Source organism: Martes martes (assembly GCF_963455335.1).
Source record: "Martes martes genome assembly, chromosome: 13".
Classification (NCBI taxonomy): Eukaryota; Metazoa; Chordata; class Mammalia; order Carnivora; family Mustelidae; genus Martes; species Martes martes.
The window spans coordinates 74861037-74881024 of record NC_137901.1 but is presented as its reverse complement, the minus strand read 5'-3'; the positions used below and the strand labels follow the sequence as shown (position 1 = coordinate 74881024).

At 54.9% G+C, this 19988-nt stretch overlaps 1 protein-coding gene across 7 annotated transcripts in view; it reads left to right on the top strand.

Annotated features, from left to right (window-relative positions):
• Positions 1 to 16471, top strand: part of MVK (mevalonate kinase) — a 40790-nt gene extending 24319 nt beyond the window's left edge. For 3 of the 7 annotated variants that reach the window (XM_080821393.1, XM_080821392.1, XM_080821394.1), the window contains 3 exons: positions 6203 to 6257; positions 7738 to 7875; positions 8910 to 9961. In XM_080821393.1, the coding sequence (XP_080677519.1) occupies positions 6203 to 6257; positions 7738 to 7875; positions 8910 to 8943 (227 nt within the window). In that variant the 3' untranslated portion in view covers positions 8944 to 9961. Of the gene's footprint in view, positions 1 to 6202; positions 6258 to 7737; positions 7876 to 8909; positions 10013 to 10685; positions 10896 to 15758 lie in introns of those variants that run through there. The other 4 variants (XM_080821395.1, XM_080821396.1, XR_013967844.1 and 1 more) reach the window with 3 other exon arrangements.
• Positions 16472 to 19988: the final 3517 nt, after the last annotated feature.

The following is a 19988-nucleotide window of genomic DNA, read 5'->3' as shown; positions in this document are numbered from 1 at the left end:
TCCTGCCCGTGCTGCAAACAGGCCAAGTGACCAAACTGCGGAGGAGATCAGTGGGTTCTCCTTTCTGAACTGCCCAGAGCCCCATGAACCCTGGGCACTGGGTTGAACAAGTGCCACACCCCACACCCTGTGTCTTCTCCAAACGGACGCAGACGAGCCTCAGTTTCCTCCGATGTAAATGCCAGGCAGTGTTTCAACCCCTCAGGAGTTAATCACAACAACTCGGTGCTCCAGGTGGAGTAGGACCCCAGTCCCTTATCTGAACCCTTGGGGCCCTGTGACTTGGCACTCTGAGTTTGTGGTTTTAGGGGATAGACCGCCCGGGCTTCCATCCATCAGGGACCCTGGGGCAGCATTGCTCCAAACTCTGCAGCCAAAAGTGTAAAGAGGAAAGATCGTACAGAGGCGGTCAGCCATGTTGCGTGTCCTTCCAGATGAGCTTCGATGCCAAGCTTCTGGGCTCGAGAGCGCCTTGGAGTTGTGGGCCTGCGTAAATTCTCCCACTTGGCAGAGAAACAGACCCACACTCCCTCAGAGAGAAGTTCAGGGACTCTCGCCCAAGGCCTCGGACCTGAGAGGGGTGAAACCCATCCTTGAACCCCACCCAATGGGCTGGATACCACTGGGCTTGTCTTTGTCTGATTAGAGTCGCAGGGCCCCACACAGACCAGCCACCGGGGGCTCAGATGCAGTCTTCCGAGGTGCGGGCCGATGCCAAGGGTGCTGGGCAAGCTTGTACATCAAACTCTTCTGTGATGAGTTTCCTGGCTCAAGCTAGTACATCAAATCTGAGTCGGTCAGTCTTACTTTCTTTCCCCATGTGAAGTTTGTAATGTGACAAACCAGGCTGCAGACAAATGGCCCAGTGCGGGGGGTAGGCTGGGGTTTGGGGGACAGTCTGCTTCTTCCTGTAAACCAAGGAGAGACAGAGCAGGAATTGGGGAGCCACAGGCCGAGGGAGAGAGGCCCTTTCTGTCCTCCTGGAGCGTCCCCAACCACCCTCTCAGCAGTGGGGCGAAGGGGGAAGGCCCAAATGTCCCCATTCTCCCCACTCTCTTGGGCTGACAGAGTGGGGACCAGCCTAATCACACAGACAGGGGAAGAGATGAGAATTGGACTTGTTTTTTACAGGCTGCTCTGCCAAACCCCTCCCCTGCTCCGGAAAGGAACTGAGTCTGTTCTCGTACAAAGTTTTAAATCTGATCATGAAAACATCCATTTTGAGGCATTTGCAGAATGTACTCACTGAGGCGTAGGTATCCCTTGAATGCTGATGGGGGCACCTGGGCTGAACCTGGCCTCTCGGCAGGGGGTTGGGGGAGGGCCTCCTCCCCACCTGGAGACAAAGTGTGCTCCTCCCCAGGGTCCTGGCCCTGAGCTCCTGGATGCTCTCATTCAGCAAATACTACCTGTGAATGTACTACCTGCCAGGAACTTCTCGGAGCTCTTGGGAAGCCAGGTGGCTGGAAGGGCTGCCTAGGTGACCCCTGGGCACCCCAGCCTGTGGCTCTGGGTGCCTTCACACCCATGCCCTCCACCTGTACCCACAGCAAGCCTGTGAGCAAAGTGTTGGGAGCCCCATTTTACAGGAAACTGAGGCTGGGGTTGGGGGCGTTTAGGGAGGGCTTCCTGCTCCAAGCCACAAAGTCGGCAAAGGGCAGAAGCTATGCCCTGATGATGGGTCATATGCCCTGATGATGGGTCTCTGGATTCCAGATACAGTGCTCTTCTTCTGATACCCCAGCTGTGAGGAGAAAACCAAAAGGTGCCTTGCTGTGGGAATTCAGGCAGGTATCTTGCCCTCGCTGGGCCTTGGTTACTCCATCCATAGAAACAATAGTGCCCTCCTGTGCCAGGGGTTCTGCCCTCGTGCCCTCACTTCCTCTTGCCAGTGATCACTGTTTTGTGGCTCTGGGGTCAGGCAGGGCTGGCCTTGTCCTGTGGCGGATCACCTGTATCTGTGGGACTTGGGCAGGCCACCTCCCCTCTCTGAACGCTGGGTTCTTTGGCTGCAACGTGGAAGTGCCAGGCAGCAAAGCACATTACACAGAGCCTGGAGCCTGGTGCATGGCATGGGCTTCCAGGGAGCGGGAGTTGCTGTCATCATCCCGGATGGGGGAAACTGAGGCTCAGAGTAGGAACGTGACCGCCCAGAGGGAGCCAAGCTGGAACCCAGCAGCCTCTGGCTTCAGAACCCAGGCTTCCTCCACTTCCCTTGCCAGGCATGGCTAGGTTTTCTGGTCTCGTCCTGCTTCCAGAGGGATAGGCAGGACTCAGGGTATGGAGGCAGGTGTGGCTGAACGGCCTCCCACGCTGTGGTCCCCAAGTCAGTGGTCGTCATGGGTCTGGAAATTAAGGATGTGGACTCTGGAAGAAGACGCTCCTGTCGGTCCAAGCACCTGCCTTCTGTTACCAGGATAGCAGCCCCGTCTGCTCTGTGCCCCCCTTGACTTTCACAGGGTGGGGACGACTCATCACTATGGCCAGGCTGGAGGTGGGGAGCATATGTAATGGCCCACAGTGCGTGTGGCTGGCCTTGTCCTTGGTCAGCGTAGACTGGAAGGGCACATACCACACCCACCCACCCACCCACACACATACACACCGGCACCCATGCCCTACCACCTGCTTTGGCGAGGCGGGAGCACCATTTGAGAGGGGACATTCTCCTATCAAGAGCATTCCCTGATAGAGCTGAGGGTCTTATCCTCTGTAGATGGGGAAATGGGGGTGCAGAAGAATGGTGACCCACCCATAGTCACACAGTATGTCTGTGGTAGAGCTGGGACCCGAACCCAGGCCCCATGACGGAAGGCACTGGCTTGAGATGGGGCATTCCAGTGGCGAGGACTGCAGACGTGTCTTTGCCTGCCCTGGGAGATGCCCATACCCTGGTACCTGCCCCCAGAAGGGCTGACAGCACATGTACAGTACAGGAGTCTTAATGGGCTTTGATGGGGAGTAGGTGGGCCAGAGTCAGGGCCACCCCCCATCTCTCTCCTGTGGTTGAGGAACACTCTGTCCGCAAGTTGGAAGATTTCTGAAATGCTGTGTGACATAGACAAGTGGCTTCCCCTCTCTGGGCCTTGGTCTGCTCTTTTTCCTGAAGATACTTCCAGCCCCATGAAAGGTGCCTTGGAGTTTTCCATCTGCCCCTCAGCACCCCTCCAAGGAGCTCTGCCCACTGGGAGGCCTCATGCCTGCAAACATCCAGGGCCCAGGCAGGTGAGTCAGATCAGGCTCGGGGGAGGATATGGGGCCCCCACCCTAAGCTCCAGCCATTTGTTGCTCTGTGGGTGGTGGGCCCACTGTCACCAAACCTTCCAATTCAGTTTTTAAGGAGAATGCAGAATCTAGATTTTTCGCAAAAAAACGCCCTGTTTTTTAAATACTGTCAACCAGTAAAGAAAAACCAATTAAAAGGCAAACACAAATAGCCAAATCAGGCTCTTCTTCTGCCAACGGAAAGCCGCCTGGGGTTGAGACCTCTTTCAGAGACCGCCTCCCCCCTGGCTTTGGTGAGTGAGCTTGGGAGTGGGGGCACCACCTGTGGGAGGGCACCCTGCCTCCCTCCAGTGGAATCTGATTACCCCTTGGCGCCCCCATGAAATGGCAGGCGGGCGGGGGCACCAGCGGTTGGGTTGAGAGCTCTTCCCCGGGAGGCACAGATGGTATTTTTTTTTTTTTTTATCAGAGTCAGCATTGGCTTCTTTCTGCTCTGATGAATAGATTCTAAAGAGGCAGTGACATTATTTGAGATAACAGAGGGAACAGAAAAAGGGTCAGCAATGGAGAGAAAATGGCAGAGCCAGCAGATAAAGGGGAGGCTGGAGGGGGCGGAGTGCCCTGGCTGGGGTGCCTTCCCAGCCCCTCTCCCTGCAGCAGGGGGCTGGAGTGCGGCCCGGACAGAGCACGGGAGGCCCAGCCAGCTGCGCCCCCCTGCACGCCCCACATCCCGCCTCCATGGCCCGGCTGCCCATTCCGCCTTTTCAATTCGATTCAATTAGGCCTCCCCGCTCGGAAGCTTGTCTCCTCTGATATCCAGTTTAACTGACAGGGGATTAGAGCTGTTTGTATTACACACACACTCTCGGGCCGCTAAACCTCCGGCAGGGCCCAGGGACCTGGGTTATTTATGGAGCCCGGAGTACCATCCCTTTAGACCTGCTTCCTTTGCAAGGGAGGGTGGGGGGCGGGCAACAGAGTGGAGGAGGGGAGCTGCTGGGGGCCCTGCTGTCTGCTGCATGTTCCCCCACCCCCACCCCACCCAGACCCCTCCACACCAGGCCTGGGCAGTGGAGAGAAAGAGCCCAGGCAGAACCGGGTCAGAACCCCAGCTCTGTCACTTGCTGGCTGTGGGGCCTTGGACAAGCACTTTCATGTCTCTGAGCCTCAGTGATCTTTATCAGACAACCAGTTCACCAGGTGATTTGTGGGGATCAAGCCAGGAAACAGATGTAGGAGTGACACCTCTGTGCCCAGCGCTGGTCTGAGTCACCAAGGAAGTCATAAGGGCCAAGCAGACCCTGTGCCCACCTTTAGGAAGCTTACATTCCAGTGCAAGAGGAAATAAACTGATATGTGGGGCTACGTGAGTCCACATAGGGAGTACCAGGCAGATGACGGCAGAGACGGTGACCATGATGACATGGTGGAATCAAGTGCCACCACAGGGCCTTTGCTTCTGCCGTTTCCTCCGCCTAGAACACAGTCGGCCACCTCCCATCTCTGCCTTTGACTTATTTCCAAATCATGCAGTCATTAGTTGCTACATCACCTGTCACCCCAGTAAACCGCCAGCCCCCCTGAGGGCAGGTGTCACGGCTCTCTGCTGTTGTCTCCCCAAGTCTAACACAGTGCCTGGCACATAAGAGCTCAAGGTTTTCTGCATGAATGAATGAATGAATGAGGAGAAGGAAAGTAGACAGGAAGTGGCCCCTCTTGCCTGCATTATAGATGGCTACTGCCCAGGGGATTTGGCTGGCCTGGCCCTCCAAAGGGGTTTGCTGAATTCGGGAATGGGTGGGGGTTGGGATCTTGCCAGAAAGGGGTGGGGCACTTCCTTTCTTATCTTTTCTTCACTCAAAGGGCCAGAAGGTCCTCAACAGACCCTCCCTCTCCAGCTGCCTGGGCACTGGTGAGACAAATAGCCTTTCTAAAGTCCTTTGAAGTGCTGGGCTGGAAGGCCCCAGGCATAGGAATTCCCTCTATGTCAGGGAAGGGGGTGATGCTGCCAACACCTGTCCACACCCCCTTCCTCACTCCATTTACCAGACTTTGGGGGCCCCTGGCCCTGGGGCAGTACAGGTCTGGCCTTTTATCAAATTCAGGGCAATAAAATAACAACCATCACTTCCTGCACATGTTCCCCATGTCAGGCTTGACACAACTTCTCTTCACTCTCAACACAATTCTCTGTGGTGGACATCATCCCCATTCTCCAGAACAGAAAACTGAGGCTCGGAGTCATGGTGGGGTGTTGCCAATGTCACCCAACCAGGGAAGGATGGGAGCTGGGGTGGAGCCCAAGACCGAGGTCAGAGGCCTGCTCGTCCATCTAAGTGCTGTGTACCAGGTACTTTCATGTGCATGGGCGCCTGACATACTGGGGAGTAGGTATTCTGTCCCCCATTCTGCAGAAGGGAAAACCAAGGCTCAGAGAGGTGAAATGGCTGGTCCTCAGCCTCACAGCCTGTTTGAGGCAGAACCAGGTGGAAACAGGTCTGGCTGACTCCAAATCCAGTTTGCAGTCACTGCCCTGCACTTTCCTCCCCAGCTCAGGTGCCCAGATTTTTTCAAATTTGTATTAAGCCCCGAGCGGGCAGTGAGGGTTTCAAATCAATCGAGCAGCAGTTGAGTCCCTCAAGGGCCCCTGAAGTATGACATGGTCCATGCTGGTAAGGGAGATGTCATCCAGTTGGGAGGGTAACATTAATATGTAAAGAGTTATAAGAACTAAATGACAAATAGTTACGAGAATTAAATAACAAAACACTCTCACAAGGGTGCATGTATGATTCACAATTCTGAGGAGTTAGGGAAGCTAACCTTGAAGATTTTGAAGCTAGCCTGAGACTTTGGAAATGGAAGTCCACATGATAACAGAATTACAATGAATCATTTATCATTATAATGACAATAACCATTAATAATCATTATAATTAGGCCCAAAATTATAGGTCTTACTGTTCCCATTCCACAGATAAAGATTCTGAGGCTCAGAGAGATGAAGTGATGTCCCCAAGGCCAGCCAGCAGGTAAGTGGGACTTGAGCCCAGACCCTCTGACCCCAAAGACAGTTTCTCTCCCTTGACCCTGGGTAGTCTCAGGATGTCACAGGCAGTAGGCTCTTTGGCCCAGGGTTAAATGGCTGGACCAACATTGCTTCCCAGAGTGAGCTTCTTGGTCAAGGAAGCCAGCATACTACCTAAGTTCAAACCATTTGCTGGGCCCTGGGGTTCCAGGGGTGAATGAGACCCGTCTCCGCCTTCCACTGCTCCCAGGGCAGAGCCAGAGAAGCAAACTGGCAATGACAGTGAAAGAGCAGCAGGTTCTGAGTTATTCATGGGGGCCCAGGAAGGGGTGGTACACATCCCAGCTGGTGTATGGGAAGGGGATCAGGGAAGGCTTCCTGGAGGAGGAGGTCCCTAGGCAGAATTTTGGGTGAGCTGGGAGGTGAGGGAGGGCATTCCCAGCAGCAAAGACTCTGAGTCAAGCAGTGCTGGAGCATGCGCAGAGAAGCCACAGGTGGTTTGGTGTTCAGTTGGCACCTGGAGCCGACACAAGGCAAGGTTTATCTTGAGGGCCCTGGGAGCCAAGGTGGGAATTAGGCACAGGAAGACACGTCACAGCTGTGCTTTAGAAAGTCCTCTGCCTGTGGCATGATGCATGGAGAGGGTCAGTGGGGGATGAGAGACAGCAATGTCTGGAAGAAGGCAGTGGCCTTAGGGATGGATGGAGAGGAGGTGACCAATGGGAAGATAACCAGGGTGCCTGGAGAGGCCTTCCAGTTTGGGGGTCCAGTTTGTCTCCTCTGTTCAGGGAGGAGGTACACTCCTTTTCTGATGGTCTCCTGCCAGGGGTAGGGTCTCTGCCAATCCCCTAGTTGCATGGGTGACTTTTGTTTTAGTGCCCTCAGGCTGCCACAACAAAGTGCCACGGACTGGGAGGCAAATAAGACAAATGTATCCTCACATGGTTCTGGAGGCCAAACGTCTGAGAGCAGGGTGTCAGCTGGGCCAGGCTCTCCTAAGACGGGATGGAATCTTTCCTTGCCTCTTCAAGCTCTGGCGGTGGCCACCTGTCCTTGGCATCCCTTGGCTCGCAGCTGTGTCCCTCCACTCTCTATCTCTGTGGCCACATGATGGCTTTTCCCCATGTCTCTGTCTCATGCGACATTTCTCCTTCTTATAAGGACACCCGTCACATGGGATGCGGGGCCCCCCCAATGGCCTCATCTTAACTCGATGATGTCTGCTAAGATCCTATTCCCAAATAAGGTCTCACACACACAAGTACCAGGGATTAAGGCCCCACTGTGTCTTTTGGGGGGGGGGACACAATGGAACTCAACACCTTTAAGGGCAGGAGTTTTCCTGGTTCCCTTCTTCATCTGCCAGCCCGAGCACAGAGCCTGGTGAGTGCTCAGAGGGGGGTCATGGGATGAACGATGAGCTGATGAAGTCAGGGCGTCCGGCCTCTCCTCCGTGCTGACCCCCACTCCCCTGACAACCACAGCAGCCCGGGCCCAGCCAGCATCTGGGCGAGACAGGTCTCTGGAGCCGCCTTTCCCGTGGGTTGTTCTCCGGAGGAAGTGGTGTTGATGTCAGCAGATGCCTGTCACTTTCCTTCCCCAGCAAAATCTCAACTGTCAGAGTAAGTGAAATAGTCATTGCCTATCCCTGCGTTTGAGATTTTATTGACAGTTTCATTGTCACCCAAAAAAACCTCCTTTTCTCCCTTGGCATTTTCATCAGGTGATTCTGGGGGCAGGAGGGCTGGCTCTGGAAAACAGGTTTTGGCAGGTGGTGGGCACTGGTTCCCCTGTCCTGGGGCCAACAGGGGCGGAAGACCCCCAGCCCCCCAACAACCGGTGGTGGGCTCTACCTCATGCCTTGGTCCAGGCAAAGACTGCTTGGTACACCCTCCAGAGGGCAGGAAGGAGATGAGAGGGACCAGAGGGCCCCTGGAAATAGCCCTGCGGGCCAGATGGGGCAGCCCAGTCCCCATGGTGCCCCTTTAGGCCCCTCTCCTGCCCTCCCTGGTGGGGATTTGGGAGGCAATGGGAGGCTGGGGTGACAGCATGTGAGATTCCTTGGGTGCAGTTCTCAGCTCAGCCATGCATACTGTAGGGTGAGTACTCTGCCCTACGGATCCTCAGTGGCCGCATCTGTTAAATGGGGGTCACAGCAGGGAGTTTCCATTGGCTGAGGCTTCATCTGGACCGAGTACCCAGTATCCAGTCCGGTCCTCACCAGAACCCAGAGAGCTGGGTGCCATCAGGATCCTCACGTAAATGGGGCAGAGAGATGAGGCAACCTGGCCGAGTCCACCACAGCCAGGAAGGGGCAGAAGTGGTTCAAACCCAGGCTTTGAGACTCCCAGCTGGGCTGTGACTCCAGCTCGTTGGATCTGTGGGAGAGTGTAGGCAGCAAAGTGGCCCAGTACTAGCACGTACGAAATGCTGTCTGCTATTCCTCTCGTTGTTGGCGTTGCTGGCATAAGCATGCATGAAATTGGGCCCTTGGCAGCCCCCTGTCCCAAGGACACTCTAGACATCCCTGGGTGGTGTTGGCCCAATGCGGCCTGGAGCCAGCTCAGGGGGTGCATGGGGGCTGACAACCCAGCCAAGAGTTGTACCCCGCTCCACACCATGACCCCCTCTGCGCACCCCCTTCCCTGGCCCCCAGCAGAGCTACGACGGGTGGGACGGTCAGTGCCTAAGGGGGCAGCTGGCCATGGCATCAGACCCGGGCCTCGCCACGCCGCGTCACCATATCCGAGCTGCGCCAACAAGAAACGGGGGCCCGGAGAGCTGCCCCTGCTTCGGGCTGCCGAGCCGGGCAGGTGAATAACGAACAGTAGTTAAAACAATGGATGCTGGAGTCAGCCAGAGCTGAGCCTGAGTTCTGGCGTGGCCACTGCCGGCCGGCGACAAGCCACAGAGCCTCGGCTTCACGCTCTGCACAGTGGGATCACAGAAGTGCCCCTCGAAGGGGCACAACCTGAATGCTGCCCCCGAGAACGCATTTGTGCAAGGCTTGGCACACCGCGGAGAGAGGACATCATCTCAGCCCATCAAGGCTCCTTCGAGGTCTCAGCTCCAAACTCCGGCAGGTGCACAGGAGGACGCTGAGCACCATCCCCACCCCCAGCCCCCTGCAGAGCTGGCGCTTGCTTCTTGCCTCCGGACCCCGGGTCCACCTCCCCGCCTGGCTTCTCCGCTGAGCCCCCCGCCTGCCCTCCTCCCTGTGTCTCGGGCTCCCGGCGCTTCCAGAGCCCGAGCCGCGGGCCCACAGCGAGGACTGCCATTCTCCCTCTCCCCGGCACACTGAAGGTTTTGAAAGTTAAAGTATTACCGTCGGCTTTGTTGTTGCCTAACTACGACAGACAAATTGAGAACCAGTTGTCAAAATGTCAGCGCACAACAAATCAACATGCGAACCCAGTCACAGCGCTCTGTGGTGTATAATTAAACAAAAAATCCCTTTTAGAAATTTCAGCGAGCGTTGGTTCCACTTTATATTTGTCTGTGTGATTAATAAAGGCAGCTAATTTTCAGACTTTAAAAACAGCTAGAAAATAGCTCCTAATTACATATTAGGCTCCTAGCGGCCCCCGCTGAGCTCCGCCGGCATTGGTGGGCCGGAGAATTTGGCAGAGCCTTAATTGCATTCTGAGCATCATCTAATTTTAGTTAAATGTAATGTAATCAGCAGCAGATGTCTGAAATAAAATATGAATTATGAATATGATGAAATTTCATTCTTGAATAAAAAAGTAATTTGCTATTTAGTTCATTAAAGTCTTAGAGGTTTATTAGGAACAGGTACGTACAGCCCGGCGAGGTGATGTAGTCCATGGTATTTGGGAGAAGGAGAGAAACCGCAGAGGGATGGGAAGCTTTAGCCAGGAGGGTCCGCTTTCAATCAATTACCGTGGGGCGTGGGGGAGGACGCTGCGTCCTCCCCAGGCCTGCTGATGACTCCCTCGGGCCCTTTGAAGTGGGCCCGGGGTTTGAGGGGCAGGAGAGCTTGGAGTGGGAGGCCGCGGGTGCCTCTGAGGCCTGCGCCACCTCTGGCATCCCACCCCATCTCCTTCCCACCCAGGGCTCGTACCCTCTGGTATTGGAGTTGAGCACATGGAGGGCTTGTTCCTGGTGACAAGGCCGGGCTTGGTGACACCGTGTAAGGCAGAGATTGGCATCCCAGGGCAGGATCTCTGTCTCGGCCTCTCGTTGTCTGGGCACCTTTAGGGCCTTAGTTTCTCTTTCTATAAAATGGCGATGGTAATAGCGCATATCAGATGCTCTGAACTCTGCCTGGAAGGCGGCAAAGCCCCCTTCAGTGTTGGGGTTGTTATTAGTTGTAGAAGTCATAGTCAATCAGTATTAAAATGCCACCTTTTGTTCTGTCTTTAGAAGCAGACCGGGAGGCAGAAATGATAAATTCTATTTTGCTTTTCAGCTGAGGCTCAGAGAAGTTAAATAATGCTTCATAATTGCTGGAGCTGGGATTCGAACCCAGGACCATCCCAGCTCCCGGTGTTTTCCCATGTGTCCCAGAGCAGTGATGGGAGAGCTGGCCTAGAGGTTGTAGGCTGAAGATTCTGGAAGAGGGCTGGGTAGGAGCCAGAAGGGAACAGGGCTCATTGCCCCAGATTCAAGGCAGAGAGAGGTGAGTACAGGGTGGGAGGCAGGGTTGAGGGTCGAGGCCAGCATCCTGGGTTCTGCCAGAAGCCACTCTGGGCGGGTGGGGGTGGGGGGAAGGACAGAGGCTGCCTCTCTCCCCCTGCTTCACACGAACCAATAATTTTCTGCAATTATCTGGAAAAGATTAATTAGCAAAGTGCACCATATTGACTTGAGGCTGTCCTGGCGATCAATAAAGTCAGGAGAGTCTCCCAGGTGCCTGGAGAAAGGACCAGAACTTGAAAGCGGGGAGAGAAGCCCGCCTTTGACAGGTCTGGGCCCCGTTTTCCAGCCCAGGGGAAGGCTACTCAGCTTTAGGAGTTGCGGCCCGACTCTGCATGACATCCTGCTGGCTTGGAGCAAGAAAGTCCCTTTGGCTCTCTGAGCCTCAGTTTCCCCATGTGTAAAATGGGGGCTGGGCTGCCCTGAGCCAAGGATATTCCTTCTGTTCCCATACATTCTGGGAGAAGGGCAGGCTCCCTGGGGATATAGGGGCTGGTGGGGGTGGCTCTTCTCTGGGGCTCCACCCAACCACCTGCTGGGGGCCAAGGAAGCATAAAGCTTCCTTCCATAGCTGCCTTTTGAAGGTGAAGGAAAACTTCTGATCTTTCCGGAGAGCCATGAAAGTACAACTCCGTAGAGCTGCCTGCTGGTTCCGGTTTCTGGTTGGGGCAAAACTGAGGGGGCAAAACTGCAGGGGGGTTAGAAGGGCAGGATCAGAGTCAGGTGGACTACTTTCAAATCCTGACTTCCCCCCACCCCCAACAAGGCCCCCCCCCCCCCACCATCTCCTGGCCTCTCTTGGCCGCAGAGCTCTCTTCTGATACCCAGCAGTGGAGCCTTTTCAGTGGGTTAGTGGCTGCCCTCAGCCCAGCCCAGCACCCGCCACGGAGCAGGTGTGGGGTGGACAGGGGTTGCCAAGCATGCTGGACCAGGTGTCCTCTCCTCTTGCCTCCATGAGCATCTAGGCAGAGCTCGGTGAGTCACTCAGAGGGCACAGGTGAAGAGATTTCAGGACGGGGAGTTCTTGCAGGAAGGCACAGACCACCAGGGCCTGGGAGCAGCAGGGACACTGTAGACCTAAAGAGACAGAAATGGAGTTACCAGAGCCCAGTAGCTGGGGAGGCACAGAGGGAGTGCCATGAGGAAGGAGCCGTGGGCTCCAAGGGTCACAGCCTCTGTCAATGAATGCCACGCTGCCAAGCAGGGCCACGGGGCTCCCACATCCCTTGTTCTAGCCATCCTGGTCTAGCCTGGGATGATCCCTCCTGGGAGACTATGGAGGTCAGCTTCCCAGGGCACGGAGAAGAAAGGGGGTACAGGTAGAAGGTGGACCGATAGGAAAGGGAAAAACCCAGCACAGCCCTCATCCCGGGAATTTGGAAAAGTTTTGGAGGGGAAGGGGCCTGGCTTCTAGGTGGGAGTGGAGATGAGGGAGTCCTAAACAGGCGTGGTCTTCACCCCACACGTGGCTTCACCTCCCCTCTCTCTCTCTTTGGGAGGGAGGGAGGGCCTCACCCTGCCCAGAAGAATCTCACCTCCCATCAGTGCTCCCCAAACAGTGTTCCGTGTGAGTTGGAGAGGATGGCCAGCCAGGCCTGGGTTCACTAGTTCCCAACAGACTGGTGTCCTGGGCTTAGCAGCTTTACCTCTCTGAGGTCAAAGAGTTTGTATCCGCAAAGTCAAAGCACAGAGCACAGTGCCTGACACACAGTGGGTGCTCCAGACCCCATCTGCTTCCTCCCTCGGTCCGCCCTTTTTCCAATGAGCCTCCATGGCATCATGAGCTTGTCTAATAGTGCCTGCGCTCCTGCCATGTGCCACGCCCGCACCAGGCCCCCACCCAACCGGTAGAGAAACCAAGAATCATTTGTCCTACAAAGAAAACTGACAGAGCATCTCCTACAAGCTCGGCTCTGGGGACACAGCAGTGACAAGACGGTGCTGGACTCTGCCCTTGTGTGGTTCTCGGTGTCTCAGGGAGGCAGACTCCAAGCTGGAGTTTCCGGAGTCTGGCTGCTGTGTCGGGGGTGGCCCCGAGGGCTTCGGGGTGCGTGTCCTGGCATCTTCAGCAGTCCCCCAGGGGCTGGGAAGCTCTACCTGTACGGCAGGCACAGCATGCAAAGCCCCAGGAGTTGTGTCCCAGCATGGAGGGCCCCCCACCCCCTCCGAAGGCCAGATGGCTCATTCAGGTGCCTTCCCCTCCCCTGCCCTCCCCCCTGCCCTACTGCCTTACCTCTTTCCATGCCCAGAGGCCGCCCTGCCCACCACCACCCCCAGCCACTCCCCGGTCCAGGTCAGCCTCCTGTCCCTGCTCTATTCATCAAGGGCATGACAGCTAAAATTCATTTGAAGATGAAGAAAGTGCCCGCTAATCCGTTCTGCAAGACATTGATAGACTAGCAGCTCAGGGAGAATTGCACAGCAGTAATGAAATTAGGCTAAAACTGCTGGCGGATTGCAGATAATTGCCCTTGTCTGTCACTCGGAATAACATCTCCCAAATCCAACACAAGGATTGTTCAACTTGCAGGAATTCCTTTTCTTTCTTCCTTTCTTCCTTCCTTCCTTTCTTTTTTTTTTTAAAAGAGAGGCAGAAACCGCAAAGCCAATCCAGCGCTTTGTCTCACGGTGGCCCATGCAGGTGGAACAGTGGTCACGCTGGTGACAGCCTCCCCTGCCCCTGGAGGCCCCCCGGGGAGCCCCAGACTCAGCCAGAAGGACAAGGGGGTAGAAGAAGGGGGTCCCAGGACATTCCTCCCACCTCCTCTTGGGGGTGGGTCCCTCCCCAAGCCTTGATCTCTCCTTGATGCTCCCTCTGGCATGTTCTAGCTGGCAAAACCCTGGGTGGAAAGTGGGGAGCAGGGAAGTCTTGCAAAACCGGGGCTATGGCATTGATGGGTTTGGATTTTGGGGGGAGGGTGGGGCAGAACCCAGTTGGAAGAACGGTCCCGGACGTGTGTTAAAGTTGCATCTGCTATACGCTAAGACCCTCCTCAGTCCTTCAGATAAGAGAAGGGTCAGACTCTGGGGGACGGGGACAGGTAAACTCTCCCTAAACCACTCTCTGGCGCCGCCATCAGAATCTAGGTTGCTGGAGAGAAAAGTTCCGAGAAGGGACAGTGTTTGGAGTCCCGGGGCTGTTGGCATGACTGGTCTGTAGCTGGCACGCTAGCATGCTGTCACAGAGCATTGGACATCAGGGTAATGGGCCTTTTCACATGTTAGCATTGGAGACTATTTGATGTCAATAGCATTGGATGAGGTTACAGAACATTGGAATGTTAGCATCATGCTACGTTGGAAAGACAGTGGCGCAGAATTCTGGAACATGCCTCTCCTTCAAAGAGAAAGTATCAACATCAGGCACTATTAGCCCATGAATATCACTGACCTATAAACTTGAGGAGCTGTAAGGAGTCTTGGGAACTGGCCCAAACTTTTCATCTGATAGATGAGCAAACTGAGGCCCAGAGAGGTTAAGTGGTTTCCTGAAGGTCCCACAGCAAGAGGGACCCTACCTAAATGTAATTTTCAAAACAAACAAACAAACAAACAAACAAACCCAAAAACAAAAATAAATAAATAAATGTAATTTTCATTAAGGTTACAGTTTTGTTTTAAGATTTTATTTATTTATTTGACAGAGAGAGAGAGAGAGACAACGACAAAGGGAACACAAGCAGGGGGAGTGGGAGAGGGAGAAGCAGGCTTCCCGCTGAGCAGGGAGCCCAACACGGGGCTCGATTCCAGGACCCTGGGATCATGACCTGAGCTGAAGGCAGGCACTTAACAACTGAGCCACCCAGGCGCCCAAGGTCACAGTTTTGTCTAGGTCGGTCCTCAGAGAATGGATAACCCCTTCTTCTTGTCCAGGCCCTACCCGTCCCAGTCCCCTCAGGGTACTGGTCCCGGGTGCTCAGCTCTTGGATATATGCGTCTCTTCAGGGATGCATGGCAGTATCTTCCAGAGTCTTCTGGTCTGCTAACCACTGTTAGCCAGAGTCACTAATCTGCCCCAGCCATTGGCAGAGCCCAGCTTTCCAGCTCATTCCTTTGTATCAATCCGAGTCAGCCAAGGGCTGACTAGGTCTGAGGCAGAATTCAGGGCATGAGGTGAGGCTAAGAGGGGGATACTGAATGGATGGGAAGTTCAAGAGGAAGGACACATGATCCCTGCCAAAGGCTTATATTCGGGAAGGCGTCAGAAAGACCTTGACTTTGAGGACGGTTTTGAAAGAGCCAGTGGGTTTTCATTAGCAGCCTTAGAATTGGGATTGAGGGAGGAGCAGGCATGAGGCTGGGGGACACCAGCCCCCAGAATGGGGAGGCAGCCCAAGAGGATGGGGGAGGGATGCTGGTGCCTGACAAGGTAGGGTGTTTCGTTAAGGTCTTTCCAGCCTCATCTTCCAGCACCCTTGGAGGCCCTAGGGCCAATCAGCCTGGATCAGGGGTTCTCAAAGTGTGCTCCACAGACCTCTGGGGGTCCCCAAGACCCTCTCAGGGTACCGAGAAGATCAAAACCATGTTCATAATCCTACGGAGATATTATTAGCCTTTTTCACTGTGTTCGCTTTTGCACTAATGCCATAAACATAACGGGCGGATAACGGCCGGTCGCAAAGCATGAATCACGGCCACGGCACTGAACTATCAAACTATAATAGAGATCGTTGCGTTCTTTACCCCAAACACCCTCTCCATTAAAAACTGAAAAACTGTTTCACTTGAGCATGCTCCTGATGAAAAGTAAAAGTTAATAATTTATTATTATTATATTATTATTATTATTATTATTATTTTTTACAAAATCTCCGCCTTTGAGTATACACCTTTCATGCCCATCAAGGTCCTCCGCTGTACCATTTGTCGCTCCTGAAAAACCCGACACGTGAGTCTCAAGCCTGCCAGCCACTTTCATCGTGGGACCCCGTTGTCATGTGAAATAATGACGGACTGACACGCGAGAGCGTTTCAGGCTTGGACTACTCAGCAGATATTTTCTCGAAAACGAACAAGGTTGCCTGTCAACTGATTTGTTGCCAAGGCTAAAATTTGACTTCCGAGCAAAAATTAGAATTTTGGAGAGCTTGGCGTCTGCCACTGTGGGTTTGACAGTTTTCTACTTAAAGTCTTTCCTGAAGAGAATGTGATTTTTTTTTTTTTTAATCATATAATGGAAGATGTCAGCCTTTGGAGGGGCTGCATAACCTGGTAAACCATGATTTTCCCTGTGGCTGATTCGTTACCTTATGAAAGGCGCAGAAGATCCATTTCAACCGCAAAAGCGACAAGGGGGTTTTAATTTTACAGAGTATGAGTGTTAACCCTCAGCCAAACTCCGTTCTGTGGAGCTGTGTTTTCGTACCAAAGAAGCAGCTTCATCATAATCTGAGGTCAATGTCGGGGATACTCCCACTTCCCACCTCCCTATCTGTATGAGGCCTCGTGTCCTACAGCTACATCAACCAGCAAAACATGCTGCAACAGAGTGCAGAAGCAGATATGAGAATCCAGCTGTCTTCTGCGAAGCCAGACTTTGAAGAGATTTGCAAATACATTAACAACAACAACAACAACAACAAAACAATGAATGGATCCCCATTTTACAGATGCAGAAACTGAGGCTCAGAAGACCTCACACCAAATCCCTTACCCTGCCTGGGCGGGATCCCCCATTCTGGTCGCCAACTTCCAAGAATCTGTTGGGCAGAGGTCTCGCCAGGGCTTCTGTTCCCCCCTACCCCACTGCCCCTGGCATCAGGGAGCCTCCTGTCCCCTCTCCAACTTCTCATCCTGCAGCCCAGGGCAGGCGGGAACCAGGCCTGGGCAGCTGGCAGCTGGCCCCACAGCCCTGGGGCAGGGAAGGAGGTGACCAGGGCCGTTTGCGGTAATGGATTGAGGGCGGGTGGTGGCAGGGTGAAGGAGTGCGCCGGCCGCGGCCCGTAATGCCTCACGAGCCAGCTCTGGCACGGGTAATTTACTGCTGCCGACAATAACATATTTCACTTCCCGTCGCCCCGATGAAGATTAGTTGTGTTTGAAAGTGGCTGAGTACACAGTCAATTCCGCTTAAACGTTTACAGTCAACTGAGCACAGATAATACCCCCTCCAAACATGTGTCTGGGCTTCCTGTGGCTTGGGGAGGGGCTCCGAGTGGGGGCTGGAGGTCCCCCACCCTGGGAAGGGGCTGCAGCTGTGCCGGGGGAGGGGGGGCGCTTCTGGGGCTGGGGGCTGGGCGAGGCTCTCTGGCTTCCTTCTGTCCCACTTTTCAGATTGTCTTTCCAAATCATTCATTCAACAAACGCTTCCCCGGGACTGGCCAAGGACATCTGTGCAGGCTTTGGGGACAGAGAGAAATCAAAGCCATGATTGCATTTGATCCCCACAACATCCCTGGGAGGCAGGTTTTATCTCCACTTTCCAACAGAGTGGAAACTCAGACTCAGAGAGGTTCATTTTAGGTTTCCGGAGGCCACACACCCAGGACCGGATGAAGGCAGGATTGGAACCAAGGCCCGACAGAATCCCTGAGTCTCGTATTGGTCCTGGAGAGCCGGATTCGGTTGGAGTCATCGGCTTGGTGTGGCGATGGCACAGGGCTCCTGGACCAGCTCTGAGCTTGCATCCTCTGTGCACCCATGTTTCAGTCGACCAGCGGGCTCTAGGGCTCTGGCCTGGAATCTTTAGTCCTATGGGCGGGGAATTCCATGGCAGGACTGGAATGCCAGGACCCTGACTGGATTTGGGGTTGGACAGAGTCCCAGGCCCGGAATGTCACTTGTCAGGTGCAGGACATTGCCCCTGACAAGCAAGCATCTTGCTGTCTTTGGGCGACTGAGCGCTGAGGGCTGCCCTGTCCAGTCCTGGGCCCGGCTCCCCACCAGGTCTGCCCGGGACACTTGCTGGGGTCTAGATGAGGGTACAGACGGGGCCCCACCGCCAACCCATCAGCCTTCTCTTCCCACTGTGGTCTGTGTCCAGAACTGGAAGGGCCTCGCTCACACACAATAGAAACATCAGCCTGTCAGGCAGGCTGGGTCCATGGTGTCCCCCTCAGAAGGCCACGTCTTGACCACCCCTCGGGCCTGAGAGTGCCTGGGGAGGCAGGGTTGTCTTGGGAGGATGAAGCTCCGATGACCCGGGAGAAGAGGAACTGGGATCCTGGCCTCCTGAGTGTGGTCAGCCAGGGCCCAGGCTCCCGGTGGGGACATCCCCTCGGCCTCTAGACGCCTCACGCCATGGGAGAGGTGTGGTCGGCCTTCTAAAAGCATGGGTTTAGTCCCAAGTGGTACTGCCACCAGCCAGCCTTGCTCACAGTGGCCGAGGGGGTGGACCAGGCTCCCTCCGTCCGTGCCACTCCCCATCGGAGGCTGGCCCTTGAAATCCTGAGGGGCTTCTACCCCAGAGCCGATGGAGCCACGGCATGTCTGTGGCCTGCCTCAGAGAACCAGAGGCTCACACACCTCGTTGGAGGCTAGGCCTTCCACTGCCGCAGCCACACTGGAAGCAACGGACCTTTATTAAGCACCTGCTGTATGCCGACCCTCTGCCAGGCCCTCTGCATACACTTCCCCCCCTTCAAGCTTCAGGGTAACTTGGAGGCTAATGTTCTCTCTATCTTTTCCAGACAAGGAGATAGAGACCTGGACCAGGACGGGGGACACACAGAGGGAGGGAGGGGGCCAAGATTCCCACCCGGCAGTCCTCTGCATTACTCTGGGAGGTCCCGGCCCCTCGGCTCTGGACATGTGGTGTGGATGCGTGTATGGTCATGGCCGCACATGTCTCCGTGGGACCAATAGGGTGGCCTGCGCTGCGTGTGATGCCGTGTCTAGTGAATCATGCCAGTGGAGGTCACAGGCCCTGCATCAACTGGGACACCACGGTTCCAGTTACACTGATTATCCATGACTCTAGGACGTGGCCATCTGACTCCCTCTATGTGTGTCTTGTGACACCAATGGGTGACCTTGTCATGCCCAGGGGATGCTGCCGCCTGGGAGGGGCTGGGACTGTGCATTCTCATGATCGAGAATGAGTGCTGGGCCGAGGGCCCTGGCTGAGCTCAGTGACTACTAGATGTGCATGTCTGCAGCCTGGGCCACCTGCCCAGCTGCCCAGGTGTGCCTGGACTCCAAGGCTTGAGCCCTGGAGTGAGGCTAGAGGCAGCAGAGGCCACGGTCCTTGCCCACAGACCAGGGTGCCTGCCCCTGGGCAGGGCTGACTCTGGGTCCCTTTGTCATCCCTCCACAGAGGGGGATGTGTCTCCCCAACACCTCCCTAAGTTCTCAGGGGCAGCGGCAACAGGGCCTATCATTCCAGACTGGACTCCAGCCCAGCTATTTCTAAGTCTGGTATCTCTGTGGGGCTCCCAGAACCTTCCATCCATCCGCTTATGGATCTCCTCCAAGAAGGGGAGCCTGTTCCAGGCCCTGGGAGGTTCAATCAGATCAGGCCAGGAATACACCCATTAGACCACCCTCGGCAGCAAAGCCCCTCCTGGCTTCCACTCCACAGCATGGCGGAAGCCTCCTGTACTGGGACAGAAGGAAGTCAGGGCAGGATCTGTGAGCCTGACTGATGATGTCTCGCTGGGTGATTTTAGATACATTGCTTAACTTCTCTGTGTCAAGCCATGAGATGGCCTAAAAAGGGCTTGACAGCTAGGAAGTACAGCAGAAAGAGTGGAATGCCTTACATGGCATGGAGCTCTGAGGCGTCCAAGGGCTCCCTCTGCCACCATCACTGGGGACAATGGTGGGGATGGCAGCTTCTGTCGCAGCACAGGCCCTGGGCTGGCATTTGCATGCTGTATGTCACACTAAGTTCCTCTTTGTTCTCCCTTTACTGATGTGGAAACAGGTTCAGAGAGGGCAGATGACTTGCCTAAGGCCACACAGCAAGAGATTAACAAAGACCAAATCCGTACTCAGAACAACCCCTTCATCCCCTACCATTGTCTCCAATATGGATGCGGCATGGCAGGAATTAACATCCCTCTTACAGGTGGGGGAAACTGAGTCTCAGAGAAGGGATGTGATGTTTTGAGGTCTCTGGACTCCCAAGCTGGTGTTC